The sequence below is a fragment of the Gymnodraco acuticeps genome, unplaced genomic scaffold (genome assembly GCF_902827175.1).
Source record: "Gymnodraco acuticeps unplaced genomic scaffold, fGymAcu1.1, whole genome shotgun sequence".
NCBI lineage: Eukaryota > Metazoa > Chordata > Actinopteri > Perciformes > Bathydraconidae > Gymnodraco > Gymnodraco acuticeps.
The window spans coordinates 4,728,444-4,747,288 of record NW_022991375.1 but is presented as its reverse complement, the minus strand read 5'-3'; the positions used below and the strand labels follow the sequence as shown (position 1 = coordinate 4,747,288).

At 41.5% G+C, this 18,845-nt stretch overlaps 2 protein-coding genes across 2 annotated transcripts; both read right to left on the bottom strand.

Moving 5' to 3' along the window:
- Positions 1-6,654: 6,654 nt before the first annotated feature.
- On the bottom strand, positions 6,655-9,027 carry LOC117562831 (ras-related protein Rab-25-like). Its single transcript, XM_034240736.1, has 5 exons — positions 8,715-9,027; positions 7,996-8,191; positions 7,595-7,788; positions 7,369-7,449; positions 6,655-7,283 (listed from the first exon to the last, which is right to left on the bottom strand). The coding sequence occupies exons 1-5, from the start codon at positions 8,749-8,751 to the stop codon at positions 7,156-7,158; spliced, it is 636 nt and encodes a 211-aa protein (XP_034096627.1). The 5' UTR covers positions 8,752-9,027; the 3' UTR covers positions 6,655-7,155.
- Positions 9,028-9,840: 813 nt separating this feature from the next.
- On the bottom strand, positions 9,841-17,903 carry LOC117563011 (ubiquilin-4-like). Its single transcript, XM_034241117.1, has 11 exons — positions 17,709-17,903; positions 15,991-16,142; positions 15,686-15,834; positions 15,337-15,599; positions 15,014-15,172; positions 14,644-14,866; positions 14,391-14,530; positions 13,756-13,839; positions 11,956-12,071; positions 11,456-11,870; positions 9,841-11,316 (listed from the first exon to the last, which is right to left on the bottom strand). The coding sequence occupies exons 1-11, from the start codon at positions 17,901-17,903 to the stop codon at positions 11,164-11,166; spliced, it is 2,049 nt and encodes a 682-aa protein (XP_034097008.1). The 3' UTR covers positions 9,841-11,163.
- Positions 17,904-18,845: the final 942 nt, after the last annotated feature.

Genomic DNA, 18,845 nt, shown 5'->3' with positions numbered 1-18,845 from the left:
ATAAAAGTAAAATAGAGGTGTCTATTCTTTAACAGCTTATGCAGTTTCTTTCAGGTAATATCAAAAACAAACCTGCATTGCTGGGTGATCCTGTTTGCAGGCTTCCCTCCGGGGCGGCTGTCTCTGGAAGGAGCTCCCTGCTCTTCTTTTGCTTCAGTAAATATTTCCCCATCCTTGCTATCCTCTCGGGCCTGTGATATTTTTAGATACATCTCTGAGCTTTCACTGGCTAGAGAAGAAACTACACATGATACATAACAACAGCTAAAAACATCACAGGCTGTCACGCTTTTATACAGGCTTATGCATATATGCATGCACTCACACGGCAAAGGACTCTGCGTGTATATATCTGTATTTTGTGTTGCACACACACACACACACACACACACACACACACACACACACACACACACACACACACACACACACACACACACACACACACAAACACACACACACACACACACACACACACACACACACACACACACACACACACTTCCACAGAGAGTTAAGATTTGTATCTCTTGGCATTGACCTTAACTCAACTTTCTTGTCCCCCTAAGCCCAGACATGTCTCCCCCTACTCCCCCCCCCCCCCTGGTGTACAACAACATGTGTTTTCCCACAATCCAACTCCAGTGAGATTTAGCACTGGAAGTCTGTCAACTCAACAACTGTTCTCCTAAAAATGCACACACACACAAACTCTGTGTTAGTGAGCCTAGGAAGCATTTGATTGCACATTTCTGATTCAAAAGTGGAGCCCTCACTACACAACAAAAACCATAAAATTGAATGATAAGCTTGCTCTACAGAAAGGCTCCACTCATTGAAATGATTCAGTGGAACAAAAAGTGAAGTATTCTGTAAAAACTACCATGGTGTCTTCACGCTCCTGGCTTAAACCTGTCATCTGGCTGCACCTCCATCCACAAGCCACATGGAACAAAAGCTTAGCAGGAGAAAAATACACACATGGAAATATCGACTCATAAAGTCAATTTAACACCCATTTTGTCACTTACTGTATTGCCAGACGTTTTGTGTTCTTCTGAGAAAGAGCAGAACACATTTTAGCGGCTGGGTGGTATCCTCAGATTTTTCCCACCTCTAGAAGGAGAGGCTGAAAAGTTGCACACAGAGTTTGGAAGATCAGTGTTTTATATTTTAATTACTGTCTGTGTTTCCATTTTGGACAGAATTTTCTGGGTTAATTTTCGGTCAGTGATGCTTCAAAGGTCAAGTGTCATGGCTGTGGATAAAAGACTTCATTAAGCTTAAGTGATTGAAATAATTGGCATTCACTGACTAAAACCCCATCTGTGTCCTCTCCAGATGTCATCACTTAAATATACACTCAGTGGAACGCTCACCTGCCACACTGGAGATAATGTTAATGACATGCATTGTTTGCGGTCTCAGGTTTCAGGAGGCTAAAAGCAGCAGTCAAATAATAGTTCACTGCATCCATTTACACCTGCAATCGTTTAGCATCACATACTCGCAAACAAACACTGTGGCTGTCATGGCAACTTAGGTATATAATATTATGTGGAGTCCTGTTTGTCGCTGGCAACCTGTTTTTTTTTGCTGTACCCTGGAAAGTTATGCTGTGACAGCTGAGCCTTGAATACGGACACCTAAGCACATAAAGCTTTGTTATGAAATTAGAGGATTTAGGATTAAAGGACGTTAATTGGCAGGTGTTGATATGCACGCATGCACGCATGCACACACACACACACACACACACACACACACACACACACACACACACACACACACACACACACACACACACACACACACACACACACACACACACACAGGAAGGCACACCACTATGGAAACAGTTTTTGATCTGATGTCAAGCTGGGCTGAGACTACAGTCTTAGAGCACAAAGTGATGAACACACTCTTAACATTTTCTCTGCAATCTCTTCCAGGCAACAATCATCCACCTCTGACCTCTGACCTCTCACCTCTCACTCTCACTCTCTCTCACCGCCCATTAGTTCACCTCTCCTTTTGATTGGTCGACATAACAACATCACCATGGTAATCAGCGTGCATTTACTTGGTTTTCTATTAGTGTGATGATGTCAGTTGACAGATATTTAAAAGGCGTGTGCTCTCTGCTGACATGCACTGATAGACGCAGGCACGCAGGCTGTCACACACTCTTGTGTTTTAATTTTTGTTCTTTTGTTTGTGCGCACATTATGCAGGCATGTGCACACCCACACTCAACTATATACACCCACACATCACATAATATGACACAATGGTAACAAATCTGGCTGTCAGTTATACAGAGATATGTTCAACACCTCTGTATTTTAACATGATCTTATTACTAAATGATATACTGAATCATAGCTATCCAATAAACCCGCCGTATGTCCACATTTGGTTATAGGATGATGGGTGAAGAAATATTCCTACGTCATCGAATAAAATCTGCTTAATTTAGCAGAAAAAATACTTCTAACTTCACAAAGCTACAAAAAAGGCTTGATTATATGTTGACATTTTGTCTCAAGACAGCAAAAAAACGCCACAAAATACACCTTTATGTTTGTGTGGGATAATTTGTTGGGAGATTTAATTAAATTCACAAATAGAAAAACAGGTAAATAAAAGGCTCAATGTGGATGTTTTATGAAATGTTGTGTAAATGTTAGAAGTGTGTGTGGCTTCTGGTAATCCAAAACAGTTTTACAGAACACAAAACATGATTTCTTCTCTGTGGTCATAAAAATTGACATCATGGAAATACATGTTTTTATCAAGACAGAAATACATTTGCGAAATCACCTTTTTGTTAGTTTGTCTGTAGTATTCTGTGGTTGAGAGATTGAGTTGAATGCACAAATAGAAAAACAGGCAACTAAAAGGCAAGGGCATGCATGTTTTTTTGTATATTGTGTATATGCGAATGGAAGATTGGTGGGGCCTCTGGTAATCAAACATGTCAACAAACAGATGCAGGAGGCAGAAATAAACAGCAGGAAAAGAGCTCCAGAAAGCCTGACATCATGTCGGAAAAAATTAGGATTCTGGGAGATCAGCAGTGGGAGAGGGGAAGAGAAAAAGCAAGGCAGAAGAAGTGATGGATGGAAAGTATGGCTTTTTTTCTAGAAAAGATCCATGTTTCATGAGGTCAAAGGTCATAAGAACTAAAAGGGCACAATAATATTCATGCAGATGTGCTGCTGCAACTGTAAATGACAGGAGGACAAGATTCCACAAAGTGCTGGTGGAAAAGTTCTCGTAGACGGGAGATAAACAGCTTGATGTTGGGGTCAGAGGTGCAATACCACTCATCGCTTTAGAATATTATATACGAGTCCTGCTTTCAGACACACTTTTCTTACAGGCTACACATCTCAAATAGCATGTGGGTAATAGCCTCCACATGCAAGTGCTAAAACCGATTCTTTCCAAACACTGCAAGAGCTTTAAGACAAGGTCACAGATCCAGGAGGAATTTGGAAGAATCTGTGATGGGATGGAAGAAAATCTAACTATCCTCGTCTTAAGAAAGAGCAAAGAAGAGCTTGTAAGTTTTTTAATTTAATGGTTTTTTTTATAAATATAACCCTTACCTCCAGGCTCGGGACAGATATCATGACCACCTGCTCCGCCCGCTTGGATTATTACTCCAGATGCTTTTACTCAGCCCATAAAAATAACCTCATTCACAGGAAATAATTAAACATTTACCGCCCGGTGCTGAGCCGTCCCTATCATATTTTCAGGAGAGAAACTTAATAAAAGCATTTGTGGTAATTTCACCGAAGATAAATTATCTCTGGCAGAGAAGACTTGCTTGGGGACACACACAAACTCTCTCACACACACACACACACACACACACACACACACACACACACACACACACACACACACACACACACACACACACACACACACACACACACACACACACACACACACACACACACACACACACACACACACACACACACACACACACACACACCACTGTAAAGACTCCTTATGCACATCTGTGAGCCAGAGATAGAGCACTATCTGTCCAGAATGTCATTAACGACCACTGCTGTAGATTTATATTCTCTCAGTTATGCCATATGAGCCCGTCCAATTACATCCATAGTCTGGAGATCATCCGCATGCTCATACACACTCATATATATACACTCATATATACACACACACACACACACACACACACACATACACACACACACACACACACACACACACACACACACACACACACACACACACACACACACACACACACAGAGAGAGATTAGCTTGTCAAATAGGCATCAGAGGCAGCTGCCATGGCGACAACCCTGCAGGGCATCATGAGCTTAATATCCTGATCATTAATGAAATAAACCGGGGATTAGATGATGCTGTGAGTCGGACTGGAGTTAATAAAGAGCGGAAAAATGCATAACACTGAAGTGATGCTTTTAATTTAACATGCAACGTCAGCACTGCCATCTGCAGGAGAGACACACACCTGCAACTCATTTAGATAAGCAGTGCCACCTTTTTATATACAGTATATATATATGTTTACCCTTAATATGAATCTACTTTCAACCGTCAACAAGATATGTCTGCTAGATCAGTGGTTCTCAAATGGGGGTACGCGGATCCCTAGGGGTACGTTGGAGTACTGCAGGGGGTACGTGAGATTTATTTTTATGTTAATTTAAAAAATAAATAAATACCAATTTTAGGAAATGTAACGAAGTTTGAGCAGAGTGGGTTTTATATTAACAGAGTTACACATATTTCAAAACGCGAAGTGTAATAACTGCAGTGGCCTTCCTGTCAGAATGACAAAGATCCTCGGTGAAGCACAAGCCCATGTTTCTCACTACATTGTAAGTACAACTTATTAAAAAGATCCGTTCAATGCAACTAATGTCGTCTTAGTGTTATTGCATGATGTTAAAATGGGTTTGCCATGAATTTAGTGATGGATTGTAAACATTTGAAATGTAGCATTTAAGTGTTTCTCAGTTACTGTTGTTGTTTTAATAAATCAGACACCGATGGTGCAGCACTGTACTGTACCTCTTTATATAGGCATTTCTTCCCTAACAAATTGTTTTCGCGCTGATCAGGGCTGAATTTTTTTTCAAAGGGGGTACATTATTGAAAAAAGATTGAGAATCACTGTGCTAGATGTATGGCTTTTCATCAAAGAGTGATTTGTTTCTCCTTTGACTGTTTCATCTGAATTATTTTTAGGTTCTTTCTAAAGAACCTAAACCTACATCTAAAGATGTAAAATTGCATTTCAACAAGAACAAAAAAGATTGTGTTATTAACTATTTCTACCTCATTTACATAATGTCTCGACTCTTTCGGGGGTCCCGATCAGCAGGTTGAGAACCACTGCTCTAAACTGACTCTATGTGATATATATTCTACTTGTTCATGTAATCACACTACATATCTTAACAACTACTATTGCACTTACACTAGTACCATGTTGAAGTCACACTCCTGAACATCAAAGGAGAAAAAAAAAGAAAATCCACAACACTATTATGTCATCTGCAGTGGCTGGTCCACATTTTAAATACAAAACATAACATGAAATATTATGCATTTTTATAGATTCAACCACCTAACAGAATATAAGTTTGTCAGACCAGCTCCAACATTAAACTTAGCTTACATCCCAATGTGTTGATAATAATCTTCTCTGTTTCTTATCCTATATCTAATAGAACTGCTCGGGTCTTGATAGATTGAGTGGGGAAGTTCATGAGATTGTTTTAGAGGGTTATCAAGAATAACTTTTATCCAATGACCTTTTCCCTCTCTGTCTGTGTCTGTGTATTCTCTTGTTCCGATTAACCCAGCCAAATCTTTTTTCTTGTTTTGTATCTATATCTACTCCGGGATCCGGAGTCGAGGCTGATCCTCTTGCTGTAGTCCTGTGTCTTGGATCCTCTATCCTGAGTTCTGGATTAAGTCGTGGACTTCGGGTCGTGGCTGAACCTGTCTCTGCGGTCCTGCCTTGGGTCTCGCCATGCTGCTTCCCTGATGGCTTCCACAGGATTGTAGCTGACATCCTCGTGGATTCATCTTCTTATTACAGACACATGCATTTCCTAACATTCGGTCTATATGCTGTAAAATGTATTATCTCTTCGATTTACACACGGCATCTATTGCACGTCTGTCCGTCCTGGGAGAGGGATCCCTCCTCTGTTGCTCTCCCTGAGGTTTCTCCCATTTCCCCCCCTCAAACTGTGGGTTTTCTCTGGAAGTTTTTCCTTGTACGATGTGAGGGTCTACGGATAGAGGGTGTCGTTTTTCTCATACTGATATTCTGAACAATCTGTGCTGTTGTATTTGCTGTAAAGTGTCTCTACTGTAGGCTATTTTTATTATATGTACAGCACTTTGGCTCGACCAAATATCGTTTATAAATGTGCTATATAAATAAAACTTGATTTGATTTGATCATCCCAATAATACACTGTAATATATGCAATAGTGTAAATGGGTTAATTTACAAAACCTGTGCCAATATTTTTGACAACATATATACTATATTTGGATGATAAAACTTCTTAACCCTTATTTAAGTAACAATTTGAAGGACATTCACTGGTAACAGAGTTGTTTGACATTGGGGAATCACAACTTTTATTAAAGTAAAGCTTCTGAGTTTGTCTTTGTCTCACATCAGCCCTCTCTCCTTTTCCCTCATCTAGTTAAGTGTCTAATATTTTTGTGCGGTAATTACATGCAGACAGAATAACATAAATAATTTATTCCAAGGGAATCCCAGTGCATTTCTTCATAAAGCAAAACAAACTTTACAAAGCCTCTTTAAAAAACATGTTGATAGAAAACAATCGAACAGCTATCTGTAGTAAAACGTGCCACCACAAGTATAAATCGTATGTATAAAATAAAGATTTTCTCAATATTTGCTTATCTTAATATTTCGTTTTTAGTTACATTCTTTAGAGTTTGTATATTTAAGAGGTTTGTACACTGACAGCGGTGTCAAGTAGGTACCTCACTCTTCAAATGGGCTGTGAATGATGTCGAGCTTGAGCTTCAAAGGCAGTCGAGCGTTTTGTGGGTTCATGGTGGTCAGATCTTAACAGAAGTCTGTTAGGAGCTCTTGCAGCAGCCTCTGCGCTCCTCCTGCCCGTCCCCGGAGAGTCCGATGGGGCTGGACAGGGTCACAGCACTGATGGAGCCACGGGTCACCTCTCTGCTGGCCACCTTCTTATGGATGGCTGGAAAAAAGGAAAGGAAGACAGCAGGTTTGCATCAGTAGGTCGTTCAAAGAGGATGTACTATAGACAGAGAGACTGAACACACCTGTGAGGACTTCATTGAAAGCATGTTCGACATTAGTGGAGTCCAAGGCTGACGTCTCCATGTACATGAGACCTCTCTTCTCTGGGTTGTTCCAAGGGGGGAGGAAATCAAAAATCACAATAAACAAACACTGTTGTTTCCAAGGAGCAGTGTTACCACAAGTGAGCTTTAAACACATTTTATTTTCACAGGAAACCTTTCACAAAATTCTCATCATATAACAGACCTGCAAAGTCTTTGGCCTCCACTGAGGGCACCGTCCTGAGGTTCTCCAGGTCTCTCTTGTTCCCAACCAGCATGACCACGATGTGAGGGTCCGCATGGTCCAACAGCTCTTTCAACCATCGATCTGCGCTCTCGTAGGTCAGGTGCTTGCTAATGTCGTAAACCAACAGAGCTCCAACTGCTCCCCTGTAATACCTGAGTCCACCAGGTGAGAGAACATGAGTTAGATTTAATTATTCAAACTGGCAGCTCTCTGCTTATTGCAAAAAGTGTGACTGATAATTGTATGCAGTGTTACTTAAACTGACAAAGATGTGTGCGCCAAATGTGAGAATTGCATCTTCCTTTATAGTGTATTTATTATACGTGAGTGTGTGTTTGTTTGTGTGTGTGTGAACCCACGCTGAGGTGATGGCCCTGTAGCGCTCCAGCCCGGCTGTGTCCCAGATTTGGGCTTTGATGGTGTAGTTCTCCAGCTGAACGGTCCGCGTGCTGAACTCCACGCCGATGGTGGTGCGACTTTCGTGATTAAACTCATTCTTAGTGAAGCGAGACAGAAGGTTGCTCTTTCCTACGCCAGACTCTCCTATTAAAACCACTGAAACAAGCACAGACGGGAGAAGATGAAAATCAGTCATTAGTAATACTCACGCGTGACCTTTTTTAACTAGTTTTATGGCACATGGAGTTCAAAAATAGATCTGTTAATTGGTCAAAACTATAACTTTCTGGGATAAATCAGATTAACTTGATCGGATCTAATACTTGCTGTCACCCTCACGAGACACCAAACCCTGTGACATCCCATAAATGTGGCACCTCAGTGGCTGACTTTACTTTGGAATGAATGGAATAAAAAATCCTAGGTCGTTTAAATATTATACAAACCAAATAACAGCTTCTCGGTGGAGCAGGAAATGTCAGATGTTTGTTCAGTAGGTCAAAGGTCAAATTGTTTACAGCCAAAAAGACAGACATCACCTCCACAGAATATAGAGCAGGAAGTTACAAAGGAGGGTTGTACCTGACATCTTGCCAGCTTCTGTTAGTACAGAAGTAACACACACTATTTAACTTGAACCTCTTCTTAAACAATCACAGCTCAAATAAACACGACTCACCTTTAAAGACGAAATTGTACAACTCATCAGTCCCCATGGTGCATTTAGTAGCTTTCCTCTTTCACCTAGCAACTATCCTGAAGCCACTTGCAATATTTTTGAAGAGTTTGAGAAAACAAAGAAAGAAAAACAAATGATCTCCAGTTTCCTCTTCTTCCAATGTGAAAAGCAAGAGAGAGAAAAGGTGAAAATGAAGAAAAAGAGAAGAGGTTTAGCTGCTTCCACCGCTTCCTCCTTTATCTGTGGATAGGGGCAGCTTCAGATTGAGGACAGGCATGCGAGAGTCCTGTCGCCTGCCGATCCCTCATCAGCTGACACCCGAGGGAGCGCTGGGGAGGAGAGCAGGTGGAACAGGTAGAACCACTGGCAGCTAGTTATTAGGCACAGACCCCACCCATCCTTTCATTTGTAGCACAATAAACCTGACCGACAGCCATTTTGCCAATCATTTGAACAAAGGCTGAAAACGTTGGTAATATTTAACGTTTTCTTTCAGGTTAAAATACTAGGTCATGGATACTTTGACTCATTCATACCATGACAAGATTGCGTAATAAAAGATTGAGGGTAAGGCTTAATTTTTCAGGTCAATACATCATTATTTAATAGATTTCTAAATGTTTCCTGGAAGCAATTTGATTGCAAAAGGCAATTGCGTTCAGTCAAATAAAAAGTAGTTGAATTGAAAACTAAGTAAATATTAATTCACTAGTTTAGTTATGACTTGAAACCTAGGAAAGTTTAGGCTCTCATGTAGAAATTATTTCACATTTCTGAGTTTAACGCTATTATTATTAAACAACGTTTGTAGGCAAATAAGCTATTTAAATAAAACTGACTCATCTTTTTAAAGAAAAGTTTTCTGTTAATTGAGGGTTAAATATAAGATGCTTTCTATTGGCATGTAAAATAAAGTGTCACCCAAACAACCTGTGCCTAAACTACCTTTCAATATGGCCCAACAGATATCTCAGTGTAGAACATTTTCATATCAAACAACAAACAGAAGCAGATCATAAACGTAATGACTTGATATGAACTTCAAGAGCAGGACATTTGAATGAAAAGCTACACACTCCTATCTACACCGTCACAAGGCTATAATCACCTGACACAGGGCGTAGACTGATTTTGACCATGTTTTATTCTTTTTTAGTACAGTACTGTTAAAAGTTAGTTTCAACATGTTCAATTGTGAGATGGATTTTTTTTTTTCAAGCTGAGGTCAACAAACAAAGCAAAGCTATAGAAGCAGTTGCCAAGGTTACCACAACTACAATGCTGACATTTTCAAAAAGGAAGAAAAAAAATAAGACAACCTATAACTTGATTTTAGAAATGTATGGTGACCATACCATACATGTTCGTAAAGCCTTTCCATTCATTTACTTTTTACTCAATTGATTTCAATGTTTATTTTTATGCGTGACAAATCACAATTATCTCTAGGTACTAACTGCACCCCAAAAAAAGAGAAAATATAATTAAAAAAGAAGAATCAGATTAAAAAGAACGTTGGTTTCATTCATATTCATCCTAACAGCGTCCTCCGGAGCTGCTACAGAGTGATATTTTGTTATGGTTACGGTCCTGGATGATCATGTGTGAGATTTATTAGGGCGTCTAATTGACCCACTGAAGGGGGAGTGTCATTTGCCGACAATGCTCTTATAGGGCAGGGGGGGACAGAAGGCACAGCAGCGGTGCCTCAGAAGGAAAAGACACCCGTGAGTGGGCACTTTATTTTTGGAATGACAAATTACAAGTTTAGGGAAGTGTGGAGGCCTTAATTTTCTTAAGCGCTTGCAATAAATAGTGAAAGTCATCGGGCAAAAACAGCTATTTATGAAGAATCTCGAAAGCGGGGAAAGAGGGAGGAATGGGTTTGAACGTCTGTATGGACAAGATATCTTCCTGGTCTTGTTCATGATTTCCGTCTCTATACCAGAAAAGATTTTCACGAACTGATTAGCTAGATAAATGCTAACAAACTGCAACACAATGGCCGTGTGTGAAACAGAGCCAACAGCCAATCACATCACATGGGTTTAATCTGTATTATGCAAATGTTTGTCTGCAACACTCGACTCCAGTTTAATGGGAAGAAGACAATGAATGAAGAAATGCTTGGGAGTCCCTTTTCAGGAGAGGTTTTCGCTCCTTTTCTCTGCACCAGAACACCCCTCAAGGTGAGATTGGTTCAGTCCAGCTCTACAGCAGCACTCTGGGACAGAGATCTGGCTGGACGACGCCAAAAAGAATAGGGACTAGGGAAATAATCTGAGAACAGATGTAGAATGAGGGTCTGACAGATCCTGCCCAAGTTTCTTCTGTAAAGTTTGGGACAATACACTTAAATTTCTCTTGGTTCTCTGTAGATGCTGGGTGTGTTTATGACTTAGGTATGTTTGAATGCACATGTCTGTGGATCAGTATGTACTGTATGTCTTTACGAGGGCTGTGAGCCCAGCAGTCTCTCGATAGCGGCGTTGATGTCTCCTCCAGTAGCGATGAGGGCCTGCAGGTTGGCCTCGGGGTTGATGAAGCCCATGGAGCTCAGCTGATCCAGCTGGGACTGGAACCGCACTTCGGGGGTCTGGGGCTGCAGAGGCGACAGAAATGGAATAAAAAAAATTATGATTACATTACATTTAGCTGACGCTTTTGTCCAAAGCGATTACAATTAGTCATTCATCCAAAATTGAAGGATGTAACATCAGTGCATGTGTGTGTGGTTGTACCGTTGCACTTCCTCCTAGTCCTCCTGCTAGTCCTCCTGCTAGTCCGCCTACTAGTCCTCCTCCTACTCCTCCTCCTCCTCCTCCACCAGCAAACATCTGGAGCATCTGTTGCATCAACTGCTGCTGGGCGGCGTTTGTTCCTGCACCGCCGGGTGAGGAGGCCGGGTTATCTGTTGGCAGGCCCCCACCTGTGGGTATGCCAGGAATCCCACCAGGAATCCCACCAGGAATCCCACCAGGAATCCCACCAGGAATCCCACCAGGCATCATACCAGGCATCATACCAGGCATCATACCAGGCATCATACCAGGCATCATACCAGGCATCATACCAGGCATCCCACCGGGAACACCACCGGGAACACCACCGGGAACACCACCAGGACCACCACCAGGAAGTCCACCTGTCATCAAACTACACCAAATCAAAAAGCAGAGGAGTTGAGAAAAACTAAATCATCAACATAAAGCACCATGTTTTAGGTGCGAGTGATCCGTACCTGGGCATGAGGCCCGGAGCTTCTGTCTGCAGCGTCTGTAGACCCTGCTGGATCTGCATCAGAGCCTGCATGGCCCGGGGGTTGGTCATCACTCCCATGGCTTCTGGGTTCTGCATCTGCAGACAGAGAGAGTAACAATCAGTTCACGAGTTGATCAACTGAGAATTAATGGCCAACGATATTATAATAATATTATTTTGTATGTAAATATGGCAGAAAGTTACGTGTTGAGTAGGGGTGTAACGGTATACGTACCTAAATTATTCAGTACGGGCCCTTCGGTTCGGTACACGTGTGTACCGAAGTGTACCGAACTAATATAACGTTAAACGTAAAAAATTGAGAACGTGAACAACTTCTTGGAAGTAATCTCAGGTGCTGCGTCGCAGCATTCAGAGTAATTTGCTCACATTGGGTTCAGCGCGTCATAGAGCGAGCAAGTCATTTCATTGGACGAGAGGCATACTATGAGAGCTGGTCACAGGGATGCGTTCAAATTTAGTCAGTAATTTGAGGAACTGTCGGAATGGCGAACGCAGATAAAGTTGAGCTCGGAAATCTCCGGTTTGGGAACATTTTGTTACGTACAAGGATGACGGACAAAGACAGGTGGACCGAACCAAAGCTGTTTGTCGGCATTGTTCAACTAAAATTGGTTACGCCGCTGGCAATACATCAAACTTGCACACTAATTTGAAAAGGCATCACTCGAACGTGAATATCACCGGTACCAAAAGAAAAAAGACTGAAGTGCAAACCCAACTCCCACTAGCATTCAAGCCTCCACCACTCGCAGAGAGTTCAGACCGAGCCAAAGCTATTACAAACACCAAATATCCTTATGTTGCCATGTTAGCAAAGCGCTACCTGGCTGTGTCTGCTACCTCTGTCCCTAGAGAGGGTGTTCTCCACAGCAGGAGACATTGTTAGTGCCAGCAGATCTGCCCTTTCGGCAAGCAATGTGGACAAGTTCATCTTTCTTTAAAAAAAACATGAAAATACAATGACAAGCAAGTCCTAATGTCAAACTGGCTGCTTAGGTACAGTACAGTTCAAATACAGATTATTTCAGTTCATCGACATGCTGCACCTTAATGTTTATTTTATTATATTTTGTCTTTATTTGAGTGAATACATTATTCACAGTTTAATAATAATAAAAAATATATATATATATATTTTATGATAATTTTTTCTGCTGTACCGAAAACGTGCCGAACCGAACCGTGACCTAAAAACCGAGGTACGTACCGAACCGAAATGTTTGTGAACCGTTACACCCCTAGTGTTGAGCCTATTAAATATGGAGATTCCCTGCTTGTATTATTCCTTAATAAACTGAACATCTTTGTGTTTGGGACTGACAAGACAAAATATTTTAATACATCACCTTGGACTTTTAGAAACTGGAATGAACAATTTTCACTATTTTCTGACATTTTAAAGACCAAACAATGAATTAATATAATAATAATCTGCCAATTAATTGAACCACGAAAAATGTTTGATAGCTGCAGCCCTAGAATAAACCAACCAATCACTGGATGTGCAGTTACAATAAGGAACATTTTGACATTGAGTTTATAAGTAAAGGACTAGTGGTTCATCAAAAAAATCTTAAAAATGCCAAAAATGAATGGCACCTATACTGTATACCGTACTTCAGACAGAAATGTTCAGCCTGTGTAGATAAACATCTGTGTTAAGTCTCACAATACTGGAATCAAAGCTTGTTACAGTGTCACTGTTGTGTTTTTAAGGAAAAATGGACTGGGTTATTGACTGAAGTGTGTGTGGTACCTGCTGCAGGAAGATGGGTAACTGAGATCTAAACTGGTCCTGCAGCTGTGGGTTTCCAGCAAACAACGGGTTATTCATCAACACCTGGTACAGAGAGGGAAAGAAAGAGAACCAAGTTTATGAATCATTCAACATCTGGCTACGCTTCTCACTCACTAAAGTAACATTTCAAATGATATACTGTTTGGTTTAACACTTTCTTGCTGGCAGAATGTTCAATCAGAGAAATAAAAGCTCTGGAGTTTCCTTGGGAGTTTCTTTTCCGTACAGTCTGCATTGTTTGTTAAAACCAAGTTAATAAGGGCTGTGTTGGTTTTGCTTTGTAATATTTGCTGCAAATGCAGATGGAGATTACTAGACATCCCTTCTGTTGAGTAAGTCACTAAATAGCTGGGCTCACTGGCCTAATGCACAACAGGCTTAGCCAGATCCTTTTATTTACAATTCCTTACCAACTGCAGAGTTTAACATAATCAATCGATTCCCTATGTGGTATGCAATGTGAATAACAAAGAGGTTTAACACAATCTAAATAACCGGGACTTGCACTGTAATGTGACGTGTGCCTGTTTTCTGCACTCTGGGTTTTGTATGTATAGTTTGTGTTTGCTTGTTCACATCTTGCTGTTGCATACCTGGGAGGCCAACTCTGGGTTTTGAGAGAGCGACTGCATCATACTGCGCATGTAGGGAGCCGAGAGCATGTTCTGCATCAGCTGAGGGTTTTCCGAGATCTGCTGCATTAGACTCTGCATGCCCGGGCTGTTGAACATTCCTGAAACGCACAGGAACATAAATGTGTTTGTTTGTGTGTATGTGTACACAGGTAATTTAATAAATGACTTGAAAACAAGGTGTATTGAGAATCTTAGTCTGCTCTGTTCTTACCATTGCCCAGGCTGCCAGCGTTGATGCCCAGAGGGTTGGACACACTGGGATTGGTGCCCCCAGGGGTGCTAGTGCTTCCTGTGGTGGCCCCTCCACTCTCAGATGGGTTAGAAGAATTTTGTGGCCCCCATGGATTAGGCAGGGGCTCCCGGTTCTCTGTCCGTGATGGCTGGGCACCAGACTCAGAGTTCCCACCTAGAGCTGAGAATGGATTGTTGCCAAACTATAGAAAAAGAGATATGACAACAAAAGTGGACATTTAGTAATGGCAAGTTAAACCAGACAAAGGTTATACTGTGGAATGTGTGGAACCATTAGCCTAAAAGGATAGACAAAGGAAATAGATCAGGGGATAATCACTCCCAGGTACCTGTTCCCTGGCAGCGCTAAACATGGGTTCCTGGATGTCCGTGTACATCCTCCGCAACGCATTGTAACCCCCTGGGATGCTCTCCAAGTTGCTCAGAGCCCGGTCCTGGTTTCGCATCATTTCTTGCATCATGGCTGGGTTCCTGGCTAGCTCCATGGTCTGATGGTGAGAGATGATGAGAGGGGGGAAAGTCAAGTAAACGTCAATTCTAAACCAAGATAGTAAAATCCTGAATATACAGATCCAACTGCAGTAGGAACCCACTGTAGTTGTGCCTGTGTTCACTATCGAAGTGCTATTCAGCCCATATTCAAATACTTTACCTGTCTCATGAGCTCCGGGTTGTTGAGCATGTGGGAGATCTCAGGGTTGCGTTCCATCAGCGTTTGCATCTGAGGGTTGGCCATGATCATCTGTCTCATCAGGTCTGGGTTGGACATCATGTTCTGTACCAACGGGTTCTCCATGATCTGAGACAGCATCTCTGGGTTGGACATGAGCTGCCTCTGCATCTGCTGCTGCAGCTCCATGAAGTTAGCCGAGCCCATGCCCATTCCAGACAGACCGGCCAGGTCACCAAAGCCAGCTGAGGAAGGTCGGATGGTTAATAACTAATTCACGGAGATAATATTGGCTGTTTCAATGTAAATAGTTACACTTAGTTGGACTCACTCAGTATGTTGGGCGTCTGTGTGTTTGGTGCGTCAGTGCCAGTAGAGCCTGCTGAGGAGGAGGGGTTGATACCCGGACTAGAGGCGGAGGAATTGCCTGCCTGAGTGGAGGTCGAGCTAGAGGCCGAGGTGCTACCGCCATCTCCTGCCCTAGAAAGAGTATTTCAAGGCGTATGGCAAGATTAGTACTTAGTTAAATAAAATGCAGTTCACTTAATTTAACACCAAGATTGTATTACATGTTGAACATTATTACAACAAATCGATGGTCAAACCAGCATGCTTTGTACAATAATGGAGCCTTACTTCTGTGCCGTCTTTATGACCAGGTGAACTGTCAGGCCATCCTTGATGCCGTGCTGGCTGAGGCTGTCGCCATCCTTCAAGATCTTCCCTGCAAAAATCAGAACCAACTGGTCCTGTTTGGCTTTGAACCGCCTTGAGATCTCTTCTTTAAACTAAAAAACAGCATGAAATGAAGAGAGATTAGATCAAATGGGACAAAAAAAGTAAGGTGGGAAAGAAACAGGAAATTAAAAAAGGATAATATCAAGAATAATATGGTTACACCTCAGTATGGCTGTTAGAACCTTTTTCTGTTCTGTTGCAACCTTCAGGCTTTAAATGCCAGTTTCCAAGAAAGACCTTTGTACTTATCCTATTAGCAGCAGTTTGAACACGCCACAAATCTGCCAATTCACGGTTCCTCTTTGACTACTGTGTAAAGTGTCATTTGTACAGAAATTAGTCTTATCCAATACAAAGCTGCTTTCCTATAACGAGTTTTTCTCAACAGTAAATAAGGACGATCATATCTTATCACAGCATCCCAGTCAGTTTTATATTGTGCTGATGGGGCCACACACTCAAATGTTGACATTCACAAATGATCTGATATGTTAAAGGTGAAACAACAGCTACAAGATCAAGAGAAACTGAAACAAAGCTGATGAATCGCGCAAATAGTGTCATTATTTTTGTAATAGTCGATGCTGTTTTGGAAATCCTTAATGTTGTTTTCTCCCTGAGTATAGTTTAATTGATAACGTGTGTTTTTAAAAAGCAGATGACCTTAATTATTGTTTTGTGTACACCCTGGCAGACTAGCAACCACTGTGTGGTAGATGATGAGGATTTAAGTAAAAACTGAAGAACAAAGAATGCTGTTATTCACTTAATTCCTCAGCTTTAACTATTTCAAAGCACTTAAAAATTATATAAATGATGTGTCACACAAAATTCTAAATCTTACTATTATCCAATTTAAAGCCACATGTAGATAAGGATGACAACACACACTTGGAAGTGAGGGATCCAAGTCCAATGGTTGAACATGAAACACACACAACCAGATAAAAGAGTCTACTTAAGACCACACTGTAATTACAATAACTAGTCTATACTGAAAACAAAGATAAAGAAACCACTGTGGCTGCATGGGTCGCCTTATGGTTTCACTGTAACACGTCGCCAAGCCAACAGTAGCTCTGAGAGTAGGTTTATTCCCTGGAAAGCCGAATGACTCAGTGGCAGCAGTGAGAATGTTCTAGACTAGACTGATAGCAATCCTTAGCTAACCCTAAGCTGTTGAGTTAAAATGGGAAATGAAAGCAATTCATCACACCATTTATCCAAAATCACTTCCATGGTTTTATCAGGCCATCGTGGCTTCAGTACAGCCCGTCAGCTGACACTTGTTTGGCTACAGTTAGCTAACGTAGACTTAGCTCGCAAGCTGAGTTAGCGAACTAGCTAACTGTTAACAGTTAGCTCGTTAGCTGGTTAGCCATTTATTTTATTAACGTGGCTATACCCCTCATATCGGATGTCAACGGCGTTTATAAGACCACACAGTTGTTCACCAAAGCAGTAGTACTTTCATCACACACAAACACCTTGGTTTCACACACTATCAGTTAGCCGGTAAGAGTGACGATAATTGCTAACAGGGCTAGCTAGCTTCCTAGCTGAAGTTGTGGGCATGACGTTAGAGCAGGCAGCTTCCCACCTGCGAAACGACTTACCTGAGTGACAGAAGCATCTTCTGCGATGGCGATTTCTTCTTTGTCTTTAGGTGTTTTCACTGTGACCTTAATAATAGTTCCCTCTGCTTCTTCGGGTTTATTATTGTTGTTATTTCCAGGATCTGCGGCGCCTTGGTCAGCCATCTTTACTCCGCCGATGGAACAGCTCGGGTCTGGCGTCAGCTTCCGGGTCATAAGAGGTCAAACCTTTTTCCAGAAAGAAGCTTATGAAGTTCCCCCCTGTTCATCCATGATGTCCGTCGGCTCATCTAAATCCCAAGATTGGAAATAAGTTTCTCCCTTGAATTGTACGTTGTTGATGCAGGTTTAATTAAAGGACACCTATCATGCTATATTTGAACAATATATTGTAGGGCCATACCTATATAAAGTATATAAATATAGTATTTTTTTCAAAATACCAAAAAGATCCTGCATTTTAGCCATGCCTCATTTCGCTCTATTTGCTCTTTCCAGCCCTGTTTTTGCAGGGGGCTGATTCTGTGAGCTGCAGTTGACCACGCCCCCCTGCAGGAGAGGGGAGCTTGCTTTGAGATCAGCTGCTAGGCTGCAACGGGAGAAGAGGGGGAGAAAAAGGGTTTTCCGTCCACCGTGTTTTATTCTTATAGAAGTAAGAAGAGAAGTAATGGGGCAGAAACCCTCCTTTTTACGCAGCGGTCCAGACATAGACATCAAACGGCGACACATATTCAGTTGCCAGTTACTTTGGCGTTAGGGCAGGGATATCTAGATACTTTCCAAGGTTTGACATAATGAATTGTGCTACTTTTAAAGCAAGCAACGATGTTTTCAAATCTGTAATCAAAAAGCTCCTCAAAAACACTATCGAACCAGTTCCTGCCGTTGCTACGTTAGTTCAAACCGGTACAAACAGTAACAACGGACTATTTTTCTTAGCGGATGCATGTCAATTTAAATCAATACAACTATTTTTTAAATCAATAAAATCATTTTCTAAATACATAAAAGCATTTCAATTAATATTGGGAGTCATGTCGTTACTTTGTCGAGAATGTGGCCATGTAATAAGCGGGATAATGTGCACATTGCACATTGCATAATGTGCCTTCATGCCGATCTAGATCCCTCCGTTTCGGCCTGTTCAGTGTTCTTTTC